The following is a 22,022-nucleotide window of genomic DNA, read 5'->3' as shown; positions in this document are numbered from 1 at the left end:
GGGTTTTTTTTTGGGGGGGGGGGGGGGCAGCCATTGCTATTGGCCTGCTTGTGGGACGTCATGAGTGATTACCTTTGCATTGCATGCCTTGGTTTTTTTCTTCCTCTTTCCTTCATATATTAAACTGTCTGTATCTCGACCCATGAGTTTTCTCACTTTTGCTCTTCCTATTCTCTCCCCCATCCCACTGGGGTTGGGGGTGAAGAGCAAGCAAAGCGGGTATCTAGGGTCAACCCCCACAGTCAACTATTCCATTGCACTGGAAGATCATTCCAAGGTTAGCATTTATTTGTTTGTTTATTAATCCTGTCTGACAACAGTTCATGTTGGTACTTTAAATGTTACATGTCACAGTTAAGTACAGTTACATAAATTAATTACAAATCAGAACACATACACAGTATTAACTCTTGAAAGATCTCAGTGTTCAGGTATTTCACAAAGCTGGGAGCCAGCTCAAACCTCCTAATCTATTGCACAGAAGTAGTCAAAGTCCAGCGGCTTTAATTCACACTCTTCCTACCTAATGTTACAAATTCAAACCCTAAAGGGCTGCAAATGACATGTGAGTGCCCACTAATAACAGGACATCAGGAACAAGGTCTTACAGAAAAGAGGGGTGTAAACTCTTCTGGGTAGAAAACATTGTTCTTCAGAAGGGTGTGAACTTTCTTAAGTATTACGTATAGTTTACAGTGAGAATATTACAATACATTCTACCACTAAGGCAACAGGTGCAGGATCAGTGGAAATCACTGAGAAGATGACGTTCAGGGAAGCTTGCAGGTGCAACAGACCATCACCACCTCAGCTGCATCTAAATGCATGAGCCAAGGACACACACTTGATCAGTTAGGCACCAAGAGCTACGCCCTGTGAATGAAGAAAATCCACTCCGTGTTTTCTGGAGTTTTAGCTTTCCAAACAGTCTGCCTTAATACGGCATTGAAAAACAGAGCGCTAGCATTAGTGATTAGAGTGGTACAGCAAAGGCAGATGTTCAGCAGGTTCCTTAAGCAACCCAACATGTTCCAGTTTTGGGCTGAGTCCCTGCTATCCCAAATTCAAAACAGATTGCTATTATGCAAGCCTGCCACATACTCACTGCACTAAAGACCCGTTTCTTTTACGACTTCATTTAGAAATCAAATTTAGCCAAGGCATCAGTAATCTCCAAAGGACTTCCAGTGAGAACAATATCAGAACCATCTAAAAATTTGGATTTTTTTTTCTACCATCACACAGAAGAGCGGTATATTAAATCAGTTCCTCCAAATTCGTCACATTTTTTGTAAACATACGATAACTAATTTAAAATATTGTGCACGTAAGAGGGAAACAATCTTTAAGTCCAACATACAACCACTTACACATACATTTAAACTATATTCTATGTTATATAGCATTACCACACCCTGGGCACCTATTGTATTAACATTTACTATATCACTGTCATGCAAATAAGACAGGTAATACGTTAAAGTGGTTTAGCACCAGAAAGTTAGTAGTGTACTTTCAGCAATGTACCTACTAATAACTAGGCATAAGTAACATATCATACAAACACAGATGGAAACGTAAATGTTTTAAATGTTACTTGCGATCCCAGAACAATGCATCTTTAAAATAAAAGCTTGATTCCACAACAAATATTCCTTTTGGTACCACATACATGCTGTTAGTAGTAACTTGTTGCCTTAGTTGCAGTACATTCTGCTGCTGTACCCTGCCTTTTACTAGGAACAGTTCTCTGCACGTGTGCATATGTGTGTGTATGTATTATGTACGTATATATATACACACAAATATAAAATTATAATTAAAATACATCGCCTTATTGTCAGAGAAGTATACAGACTCAAGTATCCAAATGGGAGAATTAGGTTGGCAGCTACAAATTCTGTGTGTATTTCCTCATAAGGAACTAAAGCTTTTTTTATCCTGGTATTTATTATTGGTAACATCAAACTGTACAACCTTAAATCAGAGTTCAAAGACAAAGAACAAACCGGCTAGCGACACAAGGCTAAGAGTGCTTTCAACTGGCAGCATTTTCAGTTTGCAGTCGCTCAATCAGTTGTTCAGCCTATGAAAGAGAAAGCAATGCATTAATTACACCGTGGACCTTCAGTTTACTGAAAATTCCATTTTAAAAATAGTAAGTGACACTGACAGAGCATTTACTTTTCATTCTTGAAGACAAAGCATACAACAGAAGCAGAATACAATGATTGCTTTAAACAGCAGACTCTCACAGTTTCCATCAAACTCCCATTAGGCGATCAGAAAAGGAAACAGAACCTATGAAAGTCAGCGGATGTTTGAGCAAATAAACAGCAGATAGAGCAGTGTGGTTTTAAAGACCTCAGAAGAGAGCAGTGCTCAGAACAACCAAGCCGTGAGGCCTTGAATTCTTTGGGAGACGCTCCAGAACAGCGTGTTGTGGCCCCTCATCACCCAACCAGCTGCACACCAGCCACATACGTTGCTGAGGGATGGAGTGCATTCGCATATGTGGTTCATGTCACGAGATATACAGCCATTCTTTGGTTATGTCACCATGCTCACACGTAACTTTTCTCATCGTACGGCTATTTATGCATCTAGCGCATAACTGGGACAGCTGTACTTTGTATATGTAACAGCACCAGCCCACAGAGCCCTCAGAAAGGCTCAGGGCAGAAGGAAGTCTGCCAACATTGTTCTAGCAGGCCAGATTGGGCACACGGTGACTAACATGGGCACTTCTGAAACAAATCAGTTTACTGTCAGCCTAATTCAGTGGGACTGGCAGAAAAAATCTTTTGTTTTGAACTAGTGCTTGAGGTTTCATTAAGATCTCCAAAGGAACCATGTTAAAAGGTGAAAAGTTTAAGTCTGGCATGTTTTAAATACACACAGTGAAAATGCAATCAGCTACTTAGGGTAGGAACAACTTAACAGGAGTTAAGTAGCTCTTGCAGTTTATTTGCAAATAAAGCTAGATAAAGCATGGAGCAACTGAAAATGAAGTTATCTGAATCTTGTTTTGCATTCCTGAACAAGTATCACATTCGAGCCATTACAATTTAAAAAAAAAAAAAAAAAACCAACCCAAAACCAACTCAAGAACATTTTCCAACTTGACAACAGGGCAAAATATCTTTTGAAGTGCATCCATATTGGATAACCAAACTTGGTACAGATCTCCCTGAGCTAATCCAAGATAGTATGCAGTAAAACTACACAACTATACTTATTTGAGGGCCAAATATCTATGTAACGCTCTACAATACAGCAGAGACACATCTGCTTTTTTTGAGCTAGGTAAGATCTCCAGCAAGGTACCACTGTGAAGAAACCAAGTTTTTTGTCTTTAAGAGGCTGTCTATATTCTTTAGATGAGACAGACCCTTTTCAGCATCTTTGTTTTGGGGCTGTGCAATGACACCAGGATGCTGTAGCTACATTGCAACGATCGGTTCTTTGCTGCATCAAAGCAGCGAGAGTAAGCTTTAGTTCTCGAGAGACAGATTTTCAAAGAGTGATTTAGTCAGTGCCAGTTCAGTTTCATTGCTCACCTCTGCTGACATAAATCGGTACAAACAATGTTTTTGTAAAGCAGGCACTTGTTTCAGTCTAAAGATGACACGATGAGAAAAAACACGTGAAATGATACAAGCAATCATTAGGTGGCCATGTTTTTCACCTAAATTGGATGAACCAGGGTACGTGCATAGCCCATCACATTTGAATATATCCTTTCACATAAAAGAACAAATACTTAAAAAGTGTCCTCAGAAGCGTATCACAATAACCGAAGCTACACATTAGATCCAGAACTACTGTGAATGTTTTTCTCACTCCATTTCCCTTAATAAGCATAGACGTTAAAGTTATATTTTACAATTATGTTTTCTCAAATACTTAATGCAAAATATAAATAGTTAATAATTACAGTAATGACAAAAATAATTGCTGAAAGCATTTTTGGACAAAGTTAAAATGTTAGAAAGATGTCACATTTTCAGCTTGCAATTGAAAACCTACTGAAAAGCTCATCTGCATTACACTTACCGTGATAAACCAGTAGGAATTGATTCTGTAAATGAGTCTGGATAAGAATCCTAGCTGACTGGCTGGGGCCAGGACGTGAAGGTGCAAGTGGGATATTGAGCAGAACGGAGGCCAGTGAAAACCCATTCTTAGGAAAGGAAAACAAGTAAAAAATACTGGTGATGTTAATTCAGGAAGAAGTGAAACATTGCAAGTTACTTCACATGATCAACTGAATTAAGAACTCAACTCATCACATTTTCCTTGTACATAAAGGCAGGAACAAAAATACGCCCTTTCCTTTCATTATGCTCTCAGGAAACCTTTTCAAATGCCCACTAACCTCCTCCTTCACATCACTGTATTTAAGAGACATTTTATTTTTTAAACCCTCCTTCTTCACAAAATGTCTCTTAAATGTATCATATCTAGTTTTCAGCTGGAAAGCCAACTGTCACTAGATGAATGTAGTTTCCTACTATTTTAATCACAAAGGCCCAGCTCCCTGTACACTATGCTATTTAAATTATGTTACAATTTACTTCGGCTATCAAAGGCACTGGCTTAAACTAAAGGGTGCAGCACTGAAATCAAATGAATGCGGGTATGACTGAAACACAATGCAGTGCCCTGCTTGAATAGGACCAAGTTTACCTCTCTTTTGGAATCTAGGACTTAGAGCATATTTTCAGCACATAATTAAAGAGCAGCCTTTTAGGTAAGTTGTTTTAAGTGCCCTCCCTATCCCAAGATGTGGTCAAGAAAGAATCTCAGAGTTGGAATGCAATCTGCGCTGGAAATTCATCAGAAAAAAAGAGTTTATATTCAATGCCAGCACATTCTACTTGAGAAGTCATGCGATAAGTGAATGCAGACCCGATTTCTTCAATAAATCATACTGCAGTTGTTGCCATCACCTCTAAAATAGCATTCCGAAAAGTAAAAAACATACTCAATAAACACAGGAGGTTTCCATTACATACCTTATATCATTCAAGTCACTAAAATTATTTCTCTGGAGGACAGCTTTTCCAACTTCCATCATTCTCTTCACTATTAAACACAAATAAATTTCATTTAATGTTTAAGTAATGTTTTACATACCATACATCATCAAGTAATTTAAAAAAGGTATTCTTCAGAAACAAAATCTTTGAATATTAACTTCAACAAACTGGTTAGACTGACATCACAAACATGGGTTTTTCAAAACATAAATACTGTAACTACTCATAATCAAACAAAGATTGTAAAGTCAGTGTTGTGCAATGATCGACATGAAAAGCACCACTATTACAGATTTCCACACTAATGATGTTTTAAGCGTGGTATCATTCTAACAACTTTGGCCAAGGCCATGGTATCACCGCACCCTTATGAAAAAAAAACCAACAAATACTGATTGGTCAGAATGATGATGTTTACACTAATTCCAGTGTTATATCCCTCCACAGCTACAGGACTTTGATCTCTAGGTCCTGTGCAGCCTGGCATAAGTTAGCAAGTTTCAGAGATGGCACAAAAATTAAAATTAAAATAAAATAAAATTCTCAGTCCCACTTATTACTAGGACAAAGTTTCATTACTGTATCACTGAGAAGAGAAGCAACCGTAATACAAAATCTCAAGGCAAAAGTCTAAGGAATTACCTTGAAGCCAAACACATATAGAAGTTGTTTCTGGAGAAAACTACCCTATGTTTAGAAGGTAGTACAGTGATGCAAGATTTGCAACGTGCAACTATAACTCTTGTCTTGCACCACCTGTAATCTTCCATAAGGTGGAATCTCTTCATGCATGTATGTCAGCAGTTTCTTCCATTATTCAACATACTTAGCTAGGCATTTCTTGTGAAACAACTAATTCCACGACAACGTTTTCTTAAGGGGAAAAAAAAAAAGCCTATCAACATCATAGCTTCAATATATTAGAATTTTATCTTTTCAAAAATTATTGAAGTTTATTGGAACACCATTTCCCTCTTTCTTCTCTTACTCCCGTTTCCTGAAAAATTATGTAGCGCTTATTATAAAATATGCATTTTATAAAATTCTTCTATAATTTTTGATATTTGAAATTGCATACATATCTAAGAAAACACAATGAAGCAGCACATAAATATTTTTAAAAATAAAGTTGTACTTCCAACAAAGTGCAGAGGCAGCTATAGTCCATGCAAACAAAAGAGATTTCGTGCACTAGTGCAATGTTTTCCTAGAATTGCACAAAAAAGCGTGCTGTTCTAGAGTAGCACATGGAAGTTCCCAGGAAGGGTAAGTCCCTACCTACACTCACACCACCTATTTCAGTGTTTACATTCACAACCAAATGGTGCTCAAAGGTGTGATTTACTTGACAACACACTACTTAAGACCATGCAAAATGATTTTCCTTCAAGTTAAACACACACTTACAGCCTTACCTACAGGTATGTGTTCCGTCTTCAGCGTTTTGCAGTTTCCCATGTGCTCCACCGGCACCACCAGATAGTGATGGGGGGCACCGGGTCTGATATCTCTAAAGCAAACAAGGTCTTCGTACTAAAAAAGGATGCAAACATATTAAATTGATTAGGACGAGGACATTGGCAAAGAGTAGTCAACAAAGTCCGTCTTCCCCATACCAGTGTAACACTTAACATCATACTTGAAGTAACTAGCAAAAATCTTAAGATTTTTGGAGCCAGCCTACAGAAGGACTCGCAAGCACGATGTGCGTCCTCAGCTGACCTTCTGCAGCCAGGACTCCTCGGTGTCTGCTTTTCTATGGGGAAACGCTCTAGGTTTCTAGCCGTTGCGCCGGCATTTAAGGATAGCAAGATAGCTCCCTTCTGGCCGATGCTGCGCTCCTACCTCCGTCGAAGAGCACGCCACCCTTAAGACTACCCCCAACCCGCCAAGCCTTTTACAGCAGCACCCTCGGCGAGCTGGCAGCCCGGGCACCGCCTTACCCCGCGGCAGGGCCGGCACCGGCCGGCCGACGCGCACGGGACTTCAGCCTTCGGTCTGTCATTCCCAGATTAACCCCCTCGGCCCTCTCCTGCTCTCCCGGAGCCACGCCCTCTCCGCAGGCGCCGGTGCCGAGCGGGCACCGGGACCCGCACGGGAGCTCTCGCACCGGCACGGCCACAGCCAGAATTCGGCCCTTCGTTAAAAGCCGGCAACGAGCAACAACCGCCCGCCCAGGCCGACAAAAGCCTCTCGGCTGCCAGCGGGGAGCTGGCCCGACCCGCACCTCCGGGACAGAGGACAAGGGCGGCGGCGAAGGGCGGAAGCGGCCGCGGGAGCCGCGGCGGGACACCGGGGGAGGCCCGAGCGCCCCTCACCCACCTCGCAGGGGAGCAACGCCGTGCCCGGCTCCTCCCGGCGGGCGATCCTGCAGAACACGCACTTGCCGTCGTAGCCGCCGCCGTTCCCGGCTTCTCTCCCCGCGGCGGCGGCGGCGGCGGCGGCCGCGGCCCCCTCCTCCTCCTCCCCCGCCATAGCCCCAGCCTCTCGCCCTCCGCCTGCAGCCGCCGCCCGACCGCCGGGCCCGCGCGCGCCCCCTACCGGCGCCTGGCGGCGGGGGAAGCGGGGGCGGGGCGGCGCCCTCACGCGCTCGCCGCGAAGCGCCAATGGCGGGGCGCCGGGCCGAGGACCAGCCGCGCGCGCCCGCCGCGGCGCCCCGCCCGCCTCCTGCGCCGCCAGGGGGCGCGCGCCGGCCGCGGGAGTGCCCCCCCCCCCCGCCCCCCACCCCCCGCGCGGGACGGGGCGCGAGAAAAGGCGGCCGCGGAGCTTGCCGGCGGTATGGCCGCTCACGGCGCCGCCGCGCCCCGAAGGAACCCCGGCCTCGGAAACTTTCCTCTCAACGAAGCCGTACGCACAGCTCAGTCAGGCACGGCTGCAGCCGCTGATCCACCCCTGACGCGGCCCGGTTCTGCGCCTGTGGGGCACTGAATGCCGCCGCCGGCTTGACGCAAACCTCCAGCCGCACGCTGAAGCCTCGATAAAAATACATGAAGTCTGCTCACCATGAGTTTTCGCTTAAAAAAAAAAAAAAAACAAAAGGTACAAACTGGGAATAAAATTAAGTGAATGCATTCTGAGCTCATCCAATTCATAGAATCAATCATAGAATGGTTTGGGGCGGAAGGGACCTCTAAAGGTCACCTAGCCCAACCCCCCTGCCGTGGGCAGGGGCATCTTCAACTAGATCAGGTTGCTCAGGGCCCCGTCCAACCCCACCTTGAATGTTTCCAGGGATGGGGCAGCCACCACCTCTCTGGGCAACCTGTGCCAGTGCTTCACCACCCTCAGCGTTATCAACCGCTTCCGACGCTACCGGAGGGTATTTCTAAGTGGTAGCTAACCTTCAATTTCTAAAAATGTGTTCTTAAGAATTTGTATTTTAAATGGCTTGCACTCTTCATTAGACTAGAGTTGCAGAGCTGCAGAATCTCTGACCACAGAATTTCAATGTTTATGTTCTTCACGCAGCCCAAATGGCACAAAGTACTTGTTCCACAGACAACAGGCCGTAGTTAGGAGCTACCACCACCTAACTCGTGGTAACGAGTTGCAAAATTTAGAATGAGATTTTTCAAAAATGCATTTCTTTCAGAGCAAGAGAGCTGTGCTTGTACAAGTAGGACATAGCTATTCTACTCAAAGAAGCTCATTTGCCAGCAATTGCTGACCTGCAGAGCGCGAGGCAATCCCTTTGCAGCGAGCTAACCCGCTCCTTTTCTCTGCTACAAACAGGCAAGTGAAATCTTGAAAGTTTACACACGAGGATTATTCTGAAAGTAATGGGTTTTACTTTGCTCTAAAGCCAGCTTTGTACAAAACATCCGGTGCAAAAACTGCACTGAAACCAGCACCAAATTGAACATCTGCACTTAGGCGGGCGCCTACAAGCCTTGCTGTGAATGAGCATTTCAACACTGTCCTGAATCAGAAATCTTTATCCACGTACCACTAAAGTACGTATGCTTCGTGTTGCAAGAGCAAGCTTTTGTTCTCCCTCTGAGAGAAAAATTACTAGTGACCGTAATTTTCCTCTTAAGAAAATTCTTACTGCCATTGCACTCAGAGCAAGGTTCACAGATAGCATACTTGTTCCCTTTCATGCGTAACCGTAGTTTTTTTTTTCTTAATGCCACCTCTGTATACCATAAAACCAATAAAGGCAAAACTCAAGTACTTCTAAGACATTGTATGCCTTTGTCTTGCTCGGACAGAAAGAAAAACACATGAAGACTTTAGAAACGTAACAAGGGTGCGTACAAAAACGATGTACACAGACTTTTGACTTCTGGGACCAGGATGGTCAAAAACAATGAGGGAATACATGTCATTCACTACAGCTGAGAGAAGCAACGAGAACTACTAGTTAAACTACTGTTAAACCGGAACAGGATTACTGGTATTTCTTACCCCCTTGTCACAGTCTGTCTTTGAGTGAACTCAAAACACGTCTCTTTTTGGAGATGCCATACCACACAAGAAAAAAGAACGAAACAAAACAAAAGACAAAAACCCCCAACTTCTTAGCCATGTTTCTGAAATACGATATTGCTGGAATTCTTTTTGAAGGGAGGCGTAGGTATTTGTCAGCATAACCTGTAACTAAAGCTGCATCCTTCCGTCTTTAAAATGTACTAAAGTTTGTGAATAAAAGAGAAAACATCTGTAAGAAGCTTCTGAATGCATAAATTCCTTTATTGAAAATATTGTGATAGCACTGCATTACATATATTCAATATTCATAGTTTCAAGGGTCACAGAATTTTGATTGAACACTGTTTTGAGTATAGACCACAGCGTTTAGATATGCTCTGACAAGGATAATATAATGGAGTAAGTTGTAGGTAGCAATAGTGAAACATATGTGAAATGTTGAACTTGGTTTGTAGTTTTTTTTTTTTTTTCCCTTAACTATTAAGTGGTCTGCCACCGTTTAAAAGAGCGAAGAGTATTAGATATTCCTGGTATCTTCAAAGCATTACGCTGTTAGCAGCTTCCAAAATATTTTACAGCATTACCAATATGAACTTTATTTATGGCTGTAGTAGACCACATAAAAGGGAAGTGTGAAAAGCTCACGTGCAGTGTCTTACAGGCTTACTGTATATAGCATTGGCTTTTAGACTGTGAAATTTCTGTGCAGGATTAAGATTTAGTAGTGCTTTTGAGAGAAAACCACTTGGCCGCTTTTTTTTTTTTTTAATCTATTCAAAAAGGGAAGAACAGTAACTAAATTAGTTGTATTACTTGGTAATATTCCAAAATTAGACTGTACTGTTTAATGCATGGAAGCACACTACTGTTTCTAAAACCCACCTTTCTCAGGACCATGACACATTCGAGTCTAAGGGCAGAACAGCGTCCTAATGTTGGTTGGGTCTGGATTGTGTAAACAAAACCACAGCGTAATGGGAAAGCAGAATTCTCTAGCAAACAGTGAAGATTGCCAGTCCTCTGTCACGCTCTCTCTATTTACCAAAATTTTCATTTTGTAACATGCAGTCTTTTCTTTTCAGTGTTGAGGGGGGAGGGGGGAAAAGTATCTGATTATTTCATGAAAAACAAAGAAGAATATTTAGTTGCCTGTCAAATCCTAAGCCAGCCTGTTGCTTCAAGTCTTTTTCGGGAAGCAAATCATATGGATAATTACTAAGAAAACAAGTATTATGCTAACATGACCTGGCCTGTTAGGGAAATAGCATTCTTCTCTAAATCTCAATTGTATTTTCTCCTTAACAAAGCAGTTATTCTTCAATTTGTAGAGAAGTGCTCATAAAAGCACAGTGGGTGGCTTATTTTGAATCATTTGGTGATGATACAGAAAAACAATCCTCTCTTAGAAATGTCCTTTGTAAACAGTCAAATAATATTAGGGCAGATGCTCAGAGCATGCTGTCCCAATTCTTTTGACTGCAACACAGCTGATACAGTCTATACCAGGTGGCAGTTTGCCCAGTGTCTCCATACGCTGCCAAAATAATAATCTATTAAGAGGAATGTGGCAGCAGAGTTAATAAGAAGCACTATCCACCTTCTCCCTCGTCTCAGAAAAAAACCAAAACAGAATTATGCACTCAAGTGTTTCTGCCAGAAAACAAACCCTCTAATCAGGGTAAAATGAAAACCAAACCCCATTTACAAAATAAAATACAAAAATTAACTTCAGAAATCAAATAAATTGATTCAGAATAAATGCCAATGCATAAGAAACCTAGCTGAATAGTAATTATTTAGCAAATTTAGATTTGAAACATTAAAAGAAAAAAACTCATAGCTAATACATTTACAAAAAAAAAAATCTGCTATACAATAACAATAAATAAGAAGATTTTAAAAACATGTTCCCTTAAGTGCTGTGTACACCTGTTTCTGATTTTTTTCCATGGCAAACAGTATGCTGTAGATTTTGGTAAAGTAACCTTTTATTTTTGGTTAGCATTTGTACGTTAAACATAAATACACATGGAATGTACTAGATACAGTTTTCCCACAGGATATTTTTCACAGTTACAGAAGAAGTTTTCAACTTATACACCATGAATGTTTTCATAAGCATCATATCTTCGATGGAGCAATGTTGGAGGAGGAAGTAAAAACCACTTCAGACTGATCTCTTACTGTTCTGTCTCTTACTGCCTCTCAAAACCAGCTCTGTTTTTTCTTGGGTTTTTTTTTTTGCGTAGTCATGCTCCGGTACAAACTTGAGGAAAAAGTGTGTAACCTTGTGAGGCAGCCTGCACCTTCTAGTTAGCGTTTAAGTGCCTAATGGATCCAGTCCTTAAGGCAGTCGGTACTTCATTCAAATGTCCATACTTCTACATCTTGTATTATGAAATCTTCTTTTTTAGATAAGATGTCATTATTGAAGGTGCTGCAGGAGTTGCTTCGCCCGTGATACAAATCTGCATCCAACCATAAGCCAAACCGGCCACTAAAAAGGAAACACATGACAAATTTCAGGTTGTATGTAATAGTGAAAATACTGGAAGCTGTAGAAACAACCAGAGTAGCGATATGGAGGAATCTAGGTAATTCTGAGGATCTCTTAGACCGAATGTGAAGAGCTCAATCCTGGCAAAGCACTTGCCAAGAAGCTCGCGGAGCAGTCCCCTCGCTTTTGTTTGCGCCAGCAAGTGGGGCAGAGCGCAGGACCGAGCGTGCGGCCGTGGCCGCCCCGTGCCATTTGGCTGTTTGCACTGCCAGCTGTGGCTGTGACCGACACCAGGGCGCAGACGTCAGGGTCCCCTTCCCTGGCTGTTTGGATGTGAACACGGCCCCTTCTGGTTTAGGAGGAGGAGGAGTGCTCCTCCCAATTACACACTCAATGCAAACCATGCCCAGATGTCCTGTGGTGCAGCCTGCAGTCAGCTTTAGTTAGTCGTATAGTCTTAGCCCTTGATTTCACACCCACTGGCCTTTGAAATTTAGGACCCGATTAAGCACTGTCTGTATCCTTGCTCTGTGTAGCAACAGAATAATGACAATTTAATAAGGACCATGTGAGAAACCTTAGAAGCTGCTGGCAAAACTGCCATTAGAGATTATCTTCCAGTAGCAAACCTCTTCAGCAAAGAGACATGTATCTACCCAAAACATGTTTTTTTCCTGATCTCAAAAAAAAAAAAAAATTTAATTGCCCAACATCAGTCACTCTAAGAACGGAAATTGCTCTGGGACTATAACAGAAATCAGATTGCTGAGGTATCTGCTCTAAACAGTTTACTAAAAGTGAGTTCAGCCATTTTACTGATTAGGGTTTTTTGCAACTAGCATTGTCCCTATTCTCATTAAAAAAAAAAAACAAAAAACACTACCTGATTTGAAAAACCAAACTTTCACTCACCCTCCACCTCCGAGCTCCAGAGAGCTGGTGTCTCCGTTGATGAAGTAGGTGTTCTCTCCACTCCATTTGAATACCTGAGGGAGGGGAAAAAAAACCCAAATATATTTGGACTGTGAGGATTCTTGTACTCTAAAACTACTGGGGACTGACTCTTAGCAGATATTTTTTGGTGTGGTCATATTTTATTTTTTTCTTGAAGGGAGAGGAGGAAGAGGTAACAGGTAGAAAGTAAAGGAACAATACATATTTAAAACTATGAACAAGACACCCCAATCCTTTTTAAAATTCTGCTTCAATCTCTACATCAACAGGCATTCTGTTAAAAAGGAACAATGTGTTCAACATTGAAAAATGCATAAGCCATGAACATTAAGGGGTATTTCAGTAGCACTCTTATCTCTGGTTTGCGTCACTGTGATCCTAAGCACATGTGAAATCATACCCTATTCTTGGTATCACTGCCTTCCAAGGTGAGTCTTTGACAGTCTACTTCGTACTCCTCCCTGCTTCCCCCTTCCATCCACTTAAAACCCTCTCCTCACCCTTACAGACTGTCCTCTCAGCACTTCAGATAATCACAGCCACTTTTGTTTAAAGCATTGCATTGAAGCAATGAGTGATTAACTGCATTCATCAACAGCTGGCACATCTTCTAAACTCAAATATGCTGTCTTCATAAAAATCTCGTAAATGTTTCAGAAGTGGAACCCAAAAATCTTATTTGAGAAAGTGAACACCCACGTACCTTGAAATTTGGACTGAATGTGTAGAGGAATGTTTCACCAGTGCCATAGTAATGGTCACTAAACCTGAAGGGATGTGTAGCATATGCTCCAAATATCTGTCAGAATAAAATGATTAAACTACTTTTGAGGACAGTGCAAAACTAGAGAAAAAAAAATCCAAACATTTCAAAATACTTTCTAAAGAACAACTGAGATGGCATTTCATATTAGAAGAACCAACTAGTAAAGTACATCAGATGAGCAAGTACTCCTACAAATCTTTTGTATCCTGCAAGTTAAAAGCCAGATGACAACAATGGCAACAGGAATGCCGACTCTAGGAGCTACGGAAGTACTAGACCTCCACAGAGGCGTTATTTGTGACAGCTCGTTAACTGAGATACCTAAGGAAGATACTTCCACAGGCACTATTAAAAGGAGCACTCATTGCAGTTATGAAGCTGGGGGCAGGTATTTCTAGAAGTGCTGATGTACTTTCCTGCCTGTAAGTTTAGTTTAAGCAGTAGAAATATAAAAGAAAACACCAATGTCTTATTTTGGTATAATGTCACTTCACGGTATGACTAGTACTTTATATTGATCACTTTTTGTAATATTGCCCTTTCAGTCCAACCCCCGCAGAACAAGCACTCCTTACCTGGTTGTCCATATCCTTGATGACAAGGAGAACTGGACTGTCGAGAGATGCCGATTTACGGTACAGAGTCTTCAGGCTAGTCCCATGCTCCAGTGTACTGTACGCAAGCCGCCACGGATATCCCTGCACTCGTGCGGGCAAGCGCCGGGCAAGCTAGGCAATGAACAGGGGGAAATGGTTACATATTCAACAGGTTGGGTGACAGGTGGTGCCCCACGCTATTCCCTTTCTGCAGGGGCTTCTGAGCCAAAAAATGGCTGTCAAGGGAGCAGCTGATGCCAGCAGCTTAACACTTCTGCCACATACATGTGGCCTTGTACTCTGAGCCCGACTGTCTGCATTCACATCACCTGTGAGAGATTTCAAAACTGGCACCCCCTCTCCGAGCACTGAAAGAGTTGCCAGTCCTCAACATCACAACTCAAACTCCAGAGTCGCAAAACACAGAAATACACTTTCCAGGTGAGCCAGTGCTGCAGCAAACAGGACCCTGCACAAGGACACTCCAACACACTAAGTACTTTACAAAGTCTTAAAAAGCATTGGCATTGCCTCCAGAAGGCAGAATGTCCCACACTCAGCAGAGACAGCACCACAGCTAACAGGGAAACGAGGTTTTTCTAGTCATACCTGCTCTATGTGCATATTCTCTAGGAGGGCACTGTGATGCTTTAAGACAGGCAAAGTATCATCGTCATCTTCTTCATAGTAACTGCAAACGCTCTTTCGTCGTTTTGCTTCTTCTACAGTAATGATCTGAAGCAAGAGAACAAGTGTCCAACCTAAAGCATAGCTCTTATGCTGTCAATCCTCTGTTGAAGCAAATTAATTTAAAACAACATATTCCTCAGCTGTTACGCTGCGTGGAGCAAAACCACAGTATGGGATGGTTGTATCAAGCACAGGCAGCCTTAACCAAATGGGGAAATTCTCAACTGGCAAGGTGTCTTTGCGACAGCACAGCCAGAATTTCTTCACGCCCGGGTGACCTCCCACAGCTGTAGAGTCTTTTGGGATTAATAAACATTGAGGTAACCAGGTGACATCATGTGGTCCGTCTCAGACATACTTGGTCCCAAGCCAGAAGGCTAAAGTGCAGCTGCTTCTTTTGAGGCACACTACACACATCTGAACTAGATGTCTTGTGGGAGTCTAAATGAGGAGGACACAGAAGCTTCTTTGTTTTTTCTCATGCAGCTAGCTGAGTACATTAATTATTTTCTCAGGTGCTAATGCATGAGAATACGAAAGTTTAAAATTTCACTTCTCTTTATTAAAACAGCAGCTTTTTCCTGGTTTTCTTTACTGACTCAGACATGGTTTTGTGCATACAAACTGAAACAGAATGAATATAGCAAAGAAGTAAAAACGTAAATCAACTTGAACAGATATTTTGAAGTTCTGTCTTGTAGGAAATGTACTGAGTAAGATTTTGAGCATCCAGTTTACATAAGTTCTTGGAAATACTCATTCTGAGTGTCAAGGCCTTTATAAAATACATTCTTAGTTGCAAATGATCAAACAGCTCTTTGGAAACTTCTGTTTATTCCTTTGCTTAAGACTTTATAAAAAGAGCACGTTGTAGTATTTTAAAAGGTGAGTCCACGTAAGTATTTCTAATGTCAGGTTTAAATTTAAATACTTATAAAACAAAGCACAGACTTCTCTCCAGCAACTACAGGTAAGCCACACTACCTTTTCCCATATGGAAAATAAAATGAGAATGCAAGTCCATATGCTTAATACTTGTCTATGAAAGGACTCAGCCGCCTAAGAGGTGCTGAGAGAGACAGGGGACAAACTCTGAACCCCACACAGCATGGGCAGAAACGGGCCCAAACGTGGCACAGGGCAGGAGCTCCCAGGCTGGCAGCACCCATGGTGCCTGGAGCTTACCGCAGAGGGGCCGTCGCTGCCTCACTCCTCAGCGGCAGCAGCCAGGGTGTCCTGGCTCCTGACAAGTTGCTGCTGGGGTGCTTGGCCTCCTGGCTGGCAGAGAGCATCATCTGGCACAGCTGGAAAGCTGCTAACCATTCAGTGCAGCTCGGGGCGCTTAGCGAGTGACAGGAGCCTTGGCTCCGCACAGCAGCGGGAGACGAGATGAGTATTGTGGTTTAACCCGGCAGGCAGCTGAATACCACACAGCCCTTCACTCACCCCCCCACCCCCAGTGGGATGGGGGAGAGAATCAGGGGAAAAAGAAAAAAGAGTAAAATCCATGGGTTGAGATAAAGACAGTTTAATAGGACAGAAAAGGAAGGGTAAATAATAATAGTAATGATAAAAGAATATACAAAAGAAGCGATGCACAATGCAACTGCTCACCACCTGCCGACTGATGCCCAGCCAGCTCCTGAGCAGCGGTCACCCCTCCCCCGGCCAACTCCCCCCAGTTTATATACTGAGCATGACGTCACATGGTATGGAATGTCCCTTTGGCCAGTTTGGGTCAGCTGTCCTGGCTGGGCCCCCTCCCAGCTTCTCACTGGCAGGGCATGAGAAGGTGAAAGTCCTTGACTTAATTTAAGCACTGCTCAGCAACAACCAAAACATCAGTGTGTTATCAATGTTATTCTCATCCTAAATCCAAAACACAGTACTGTACCAGCTACTAGAAAGACAACTAACTCTATCCCAGGTGAAACCAGGACAGTATCCACCCCTTATTCTATACCATCTACATCATGCCCAAGTCCCCACACTTTCCAATACATTCCAATTAATCACCACCACTTTTCCCATCTTTTGATATATAAACACAGATATCATTCCCTTATTCTATGGGCTATCCCTATAAAATGTTCATTGAGTTCATTTAGTCCATGACTTTGGGCTCCACCTGTCATAACAGTCCTTTAGGGCAGGAGAGATGATGTGTGGTGTTGCATTGTTGCATGCTGAAGCCAGTTTTGGTTCCATCACCGCTGCACTTTGCTCGGTTTCATCAAAATTCATTCTTCATTAATCTAGTTGATTCTTACTGTAATACTGTTGATATGGCATGTAGCAACCATAGAAGTGATGATATAGAGTATTATATAGCAATTAACATCGTACAATTTAATTCATTGGCTATTCTCACCCAAAACCAAATCCCGTTGAGGTACACATACAGACTTCTCCATCCTTCCGCATTATCCACCAGGTGCACCCAGGTCCTTGAGCAAAAGCAATCCTACGGATGGGTTTGTCTTTGCCCAAGGCAGGAATAACCCAGACTGTCTTCCTCAGCATATTCTTTTTTATGTGCACTACAGGGACTTCATCCCCTTCCACAGTACGTAAAAGTTTTGACTGGGCAGGGTCTGCTCGATTGGCAGATCCCCTGGTGTTGACTAACCAGGTGGCTTTTGCTAAATGCGTATCCCAATGTTTGAACATCCCAGCACCCATTGCTCTCAGTGTAGTCTTTATCAGTCCATTATATTGTTCAATTTTCCCAGAGGCTGGTGCATGATGGGGGATGTGATACACCCACTCAATGCCGTGCTCTTTGGCCCAGGTGTCTATGAGGTTGTTTCGGAAATGAGTCCCGTTGTCTGACTCAATTCTTTCTGGGGTGCCATGTCGCCATAGGACTTGCTTTTCAAGGCCCAGGATAGTGTTCCGGGCGGTGGCATGGGGCACGGGATATGTTTCCAGCCATCCGGTGGTTGCCTCCACCATTGTAAGCACGTGGCGCTTGCCTTGGCGGGTTTGTGGGAGTGTGATATAATCGATCTGCCAGGCCTCCCCATATTTACATTTCAGCCACCATCCTCCATACCAAAGAGGCTTTAACCGCTTGGCTTGCTTGATTGCAGCGCATGTTTCGCATTCATGGATAACCTGCGCAATAGTGTCCATGGTCAAGTCCACCCCTCGATCATGAGCCCATCTGTATGTTGCATCTCTTCCTTAGTGGCCTGAGGTGTCATGGGCCCACCGAGCTATAAATAATTCACCCTTATGTTGCCAGTCCAGATCCACCTGAGCCACTTCAGTCTTAGCAGCCTGATCCACCTGCTGGTTGTTTTGATGTTCTTCAGTGGCCCGACTCTTGGGTACGTCAGCATCTACGTGACGGACTTTTACAACCAGGTTCTCCACCTGGGCAGCAATATCTTGCCACAATGCGGCAGCCCAGATGGGTTTGCCTCTGCGCTGCCAGTTGCTCTGCTTCCATTGCTGCAACCACCCCCACAGGACATTTGCCACCATCCATGAGTCAGTATAGAGACAGAGCACTGGCCACTTTTCTCGGTCAGCAATGTCTAAAGCCAGCTGGATGGCCTTTATTTCTGCAGATTGGCTCGATTCACCTTCTCCTTCAGCAGTTTCTACAACTTGTCGCATAGGACTCCACACAGCAGCTTTCCACCTCCGATGCTTTCCCACAAGACGACAGGACCCATCAGTGAACAGGGCATATTGCTTCTCATTTTCTGGTAGTTTATTATACAGTTGGGCCTCCTCAGCACGCGTCACCTCCTCCTCTGGTGATATTCCGAAATCTTTGCCTTCTGGCCAGTCCATAATCACTTCCAAGATTCCTGGGCGACTGGGGTTTCCTATTCGAGCCCGTTGTGTGATCAGTGCAACCCACTTACTCCATGTAGCATCAGTTGCATGATGTGTACAGGGGACCCTCCCTCTGAACATCCAGCCCAGCACCGGCAGTCGGGGTGCCAGGAGGAGCTGTGCTTCAGTACCAACCACTTCCGAAGCAGCTCGAACCCCTTCATATGCTGCCAGTATCTCTTTCAGTTGGAGTACAGCGGGCCTCGGGTCCTCTGTATCCCCGGCTCCAAAACCCGAGGGGTCGACCTCGAGTCTCCCCTGCTGCTTTCTGCCAGAAGCTCCAGGTAGGGCCATTCTCCCTGGCTGCGATGTAAAGCACATTTTTTTACATCTTGCCCTGCCCGGACTGGCCCCAGGGCTACTGCATGAGCTATCTCTTGTTTAATTTGTTCAAAGGCTTGTCATTGCTCAGGGCCCCATTTGAAATCATTCTTCTTTCGGGTCACTTGATAGAGAGGGCTTACAATCAGACTGTAATTTGGAATATGCATTCTCCAAAAACCCACAACGCCTAAGAAAGCTTGTGTTTCCTTTTTGCTAGTGGGTGGAGACAAGGCTGTTATTTTGTTGATCACATCCATTGGGATCTGACAACATCCATCTTGCCATTTTATTCCTAAAAATTGGATCTCCTGTGCAGGTCCCTTGAACTTACTTTGTTTTATGGCAAAACCGTCCTTCAGAAGGATTTGCACTATTTTCTTCCCTTTCTCAAAAACTTCTTCTGCTGTGTTGCCCCACACAATGATGTCATCAATGTATTGCAGGTGTTCTGGAGCTCCACCCTGTTCCAGTGCAGTCTGGATCAGTCCATGGCAAATGGTAGGGCTGTGTTTCCACCCCTGGGGCAGTCGGTTCCAGGTGTACTGAACGCCCCTCCAAGTGAAAGCAAACCGTGACCTGCACTCTGCTGCCAAAGGGATTGAGAAAAACGCATTAGCGATATCAATTGTGGCATACCACTTGGCTGCCTTTGACTCCAGTTCGTATTGAAGTTCTAGCATGTCCGGCATGGCAGCACTCAGCAGCTGTGTGACTTCATTCAGGCCACGATAGTCTGCTGTTAGTCTCCACTCTCCATTAGACTTTCACACTGGCCATATGGGACTGTTAAAGGGTGGGCGAGTCTTGCTGATCACTCCTTGGCTCTCCAGTCGACGAATCAGCTCATGAATGGGAATCGGGGAGTCTCTGTTGGTACGATATTGCTGCCAGTGCACCGTTGTGGTAGCAATTGGCACCCATTTTTCTTTGGCCCTCAGCAACCCCACAATAGAAGGGTCCTTCAAGAGACCAGGCAGGGTGGAGAGCTGTTTAATTTCCTCCGCCTCCAAGGCAGCTAGACCAAAAGCCCACCGGTACCCTTTTGGGTCCCTGAAATACCCTCCCCTGAGGTAGTCTATGCCAAGGATGCACGGAGCCTCTGGGCCAGTCTCAATGGGGTGCTTTTGCCACTCATTCCCAGTTAGACTCACTTCGGCTTCCAATACAGTTAGTTGTTGGGATCCCCCCATCACCCCAGAAATACAGATGGGTTCTGCCCCTATATAGCTTGATGGCATTAGGGTACACTGTGCACCGGTGTCCACTAGAGCCTTATACTCCTGTGGGTCCGATGTGCCAGGCCACTGAATCCACACAGTCCAGTAAACCCAGCTGTCCCTTTCCTCCACCTGGCTAGAGGCAGGGCCCCTCTAGTCCTGGTCATAGTATTCATTACTCACTTCCTGTAAATGCGAATCAAAAGTCCCTTTATTAATATCGGAAGTAGGATCAGCCCTTCTACTCTGTCTGGGGAACTGCCCACTGGAAACTGGAGCAGCAATTTTCCTTGGAGAACCCCCTTTTGTGATTGTTTTTCCTTGCAACTCACATACCTGTGCCTCTAGGGTCGAGGTAGATTTTCCATCCCACTTCCTCATGTCCTCTCTGTGGTCACATAGGTAAAACCACAGGGTGGCCCGTGGTGTGTACCCACTATATCCTCTCTCTTTGAGCAGAGGGACACTTACTCCTAATGGCCGAGATACTGGTCCATACAGGTGGGGAGTAAGACATATCCTCTTTGAATCTCTGGAACTCCCGGGACAGTTTCTCCACAGCCGAGACTCAGGCCCGTAGGGAGGAAGAGAGACTCTCTTTGCATTGCCGGAGTTGGCCAGCCAGTTCACCAACCATTTGTCCCTTCCCATCTTTCCAGGTCATTACTGCCAATGAGTTGGCATGTGATGATGGTGCACTCCGTACAAACTTCCACCACATGGGTCATGTGCACCTGATTTCATCTGGATCTCTGGATAACTGCTTGTTGTCCAGGTCATCATAAGTCACCTCCAGCACGGCTAATTCCCTCAGGTACTGGATACCTCTCTGCGTGGTGGTCCACTTGCCTGGGTGACATATAACATCTTTCTTGAAGGGATACCTTTCCTTCACGCTTGACAGGAGTCGCCTCCAGAGGCTGAGGGCTTGTGTCCCTTTTCCAATCACTTTGTCAATGCCCCCTTCCCTGGAAAAGGATCCCAGCTGCTTGGCTTCCCTACCTTTAATTCCAGGCTACTGGCCCCGTTATCTCAGCATCGGAGCAGCCAGGTGACAACGTGCTCACCTGGATGACGACTGAAATCTTTTTGCATATCTCGCAGCTCACTCAGGGATAGGGATCAGGTGGTTACCATCGCATTTATGGGTTCTGCCTCTTCCTCCTCCTGTTCTCATGATGGCCCTGGTTCATCTTCATCCCTTACTAAACGAGTTGATTTTCTTGTGTATTTCTTCTTGTGTATAGGGGCGACTGATACCAGCACGGGTTGGTTCTCTAGTTCAGCCACAATGCCTGTCGCCAGGGTTGGAGTAGCTGCAGCGCCTGTCACGGGGGTTGATCTCTGGATGGTATTCATAAATAATTGTTTAACCTTAAACAAGACCTGAAACACATTCAGGAGACACAGCAATAGGAACATGCTGGTTTGAACATCCCAAGGATATTCAAAATTCTCAAGAGCTGTTGTAACTAGCCTGAAGGAGAAAGGGAAGGTGAAGGAGTGGGGGAAAGTGTCCCCCTCTGTCTCCCCCATAGATTGGTTCCCCGAGGAGAAAAGGTGAAGAGTGTAATTACTAATAGTTTCTGAAAAGTGGCTCCCGAAGTACGGAGATGACAGCAATGCCAAGTACAAATACATATGTACAAATACAAA

The 22,022-nt window shown here is 44.1% G+C and overlaps 2 protein-coding genes across 7 annotated transcripts in view; both read right to left on the bottom strand.

Moving 5' to 3' along the window:
• Nucleotides 1–266: 266 nt before the first annotated feature.
• On the bottom strand, nt 267–7,517 carry HINT3 (histidine triad nucleotide binding protein 3). Its single transcript, XM_076333539.1, has 5 exons — nt 7,365–7,517; nt 6,458–6,575; nt 5,019–5,088; nt 4,057–4,183; nt 267–2,086 (listed from the first exon to the last, which is right to left on the bottom strand). Exons 1-5 carry the CDS (start codon nt 7,515–7,517, stop codon nt 2,039–2,041), a joined length of 516 nt encoding a protein of 171 aa, XP_076189654.1. The 3' UTR covers nt 267–2,038.
• Nucleotides 7,518–9,709: 2,192 nt separating this feature from the next.
• NCOA7 (nuclear receptor coactivator 7) overlaps nt 9,710–22,022 on the bottom strand; it is a 105,452-nt gene continuing 93,139 nt past the window's right edge. For all 6 annotated transcript variants that reach the window (XM_076333533.1, XM_076333537.1, XM_076333538.1 and 3 more), the window contains 5 exons: nt 14,896–15,021; nt 14,266–14,418; nt 13,628–13,723; nt 12,883–12,956; nt 9,710–11,970 (listed from right to left, as the gene is read on the bottom strand). In XM_076333533.1, the coding sequence (XP_076189648.1) occupies nt 11,835–11,970; nt 12,883–12,956; nt 13,628–13,723; nt 14,266–14,418; nt 14,896–15,021 (585 nt within the window). In that variant the 3' untranslated portion in view covers nt 9,710–11,834. The remainder of the gene's footprint in view (nt 11,971–12,882; nt 12,957–13,627; nt 13,724–14,265; nt 14,419–14,895; nt 15,022–22,022) is intronic.

This window comes from Aptenodytes patagonicus, chromosome 3 (genome assembly GCF_965638725.1).
Source record: "Aptenodytes patagonicus chromosome 3, bAptPat1.pri.cur, whole genome shotgun sequence".
Taxonomy (NCBI): Eukaryota; Metazoa; Chordata; class Aves; order Sphenisciformes; family Spheniscidae; genus Aptenodytes; species Aptenodytes patagonicus.
The sequence above is the reverse complement of the archived record's forward strand: the minus strand, read 5'-3'. Positions and strand labels throughout refer to the sequence as shown.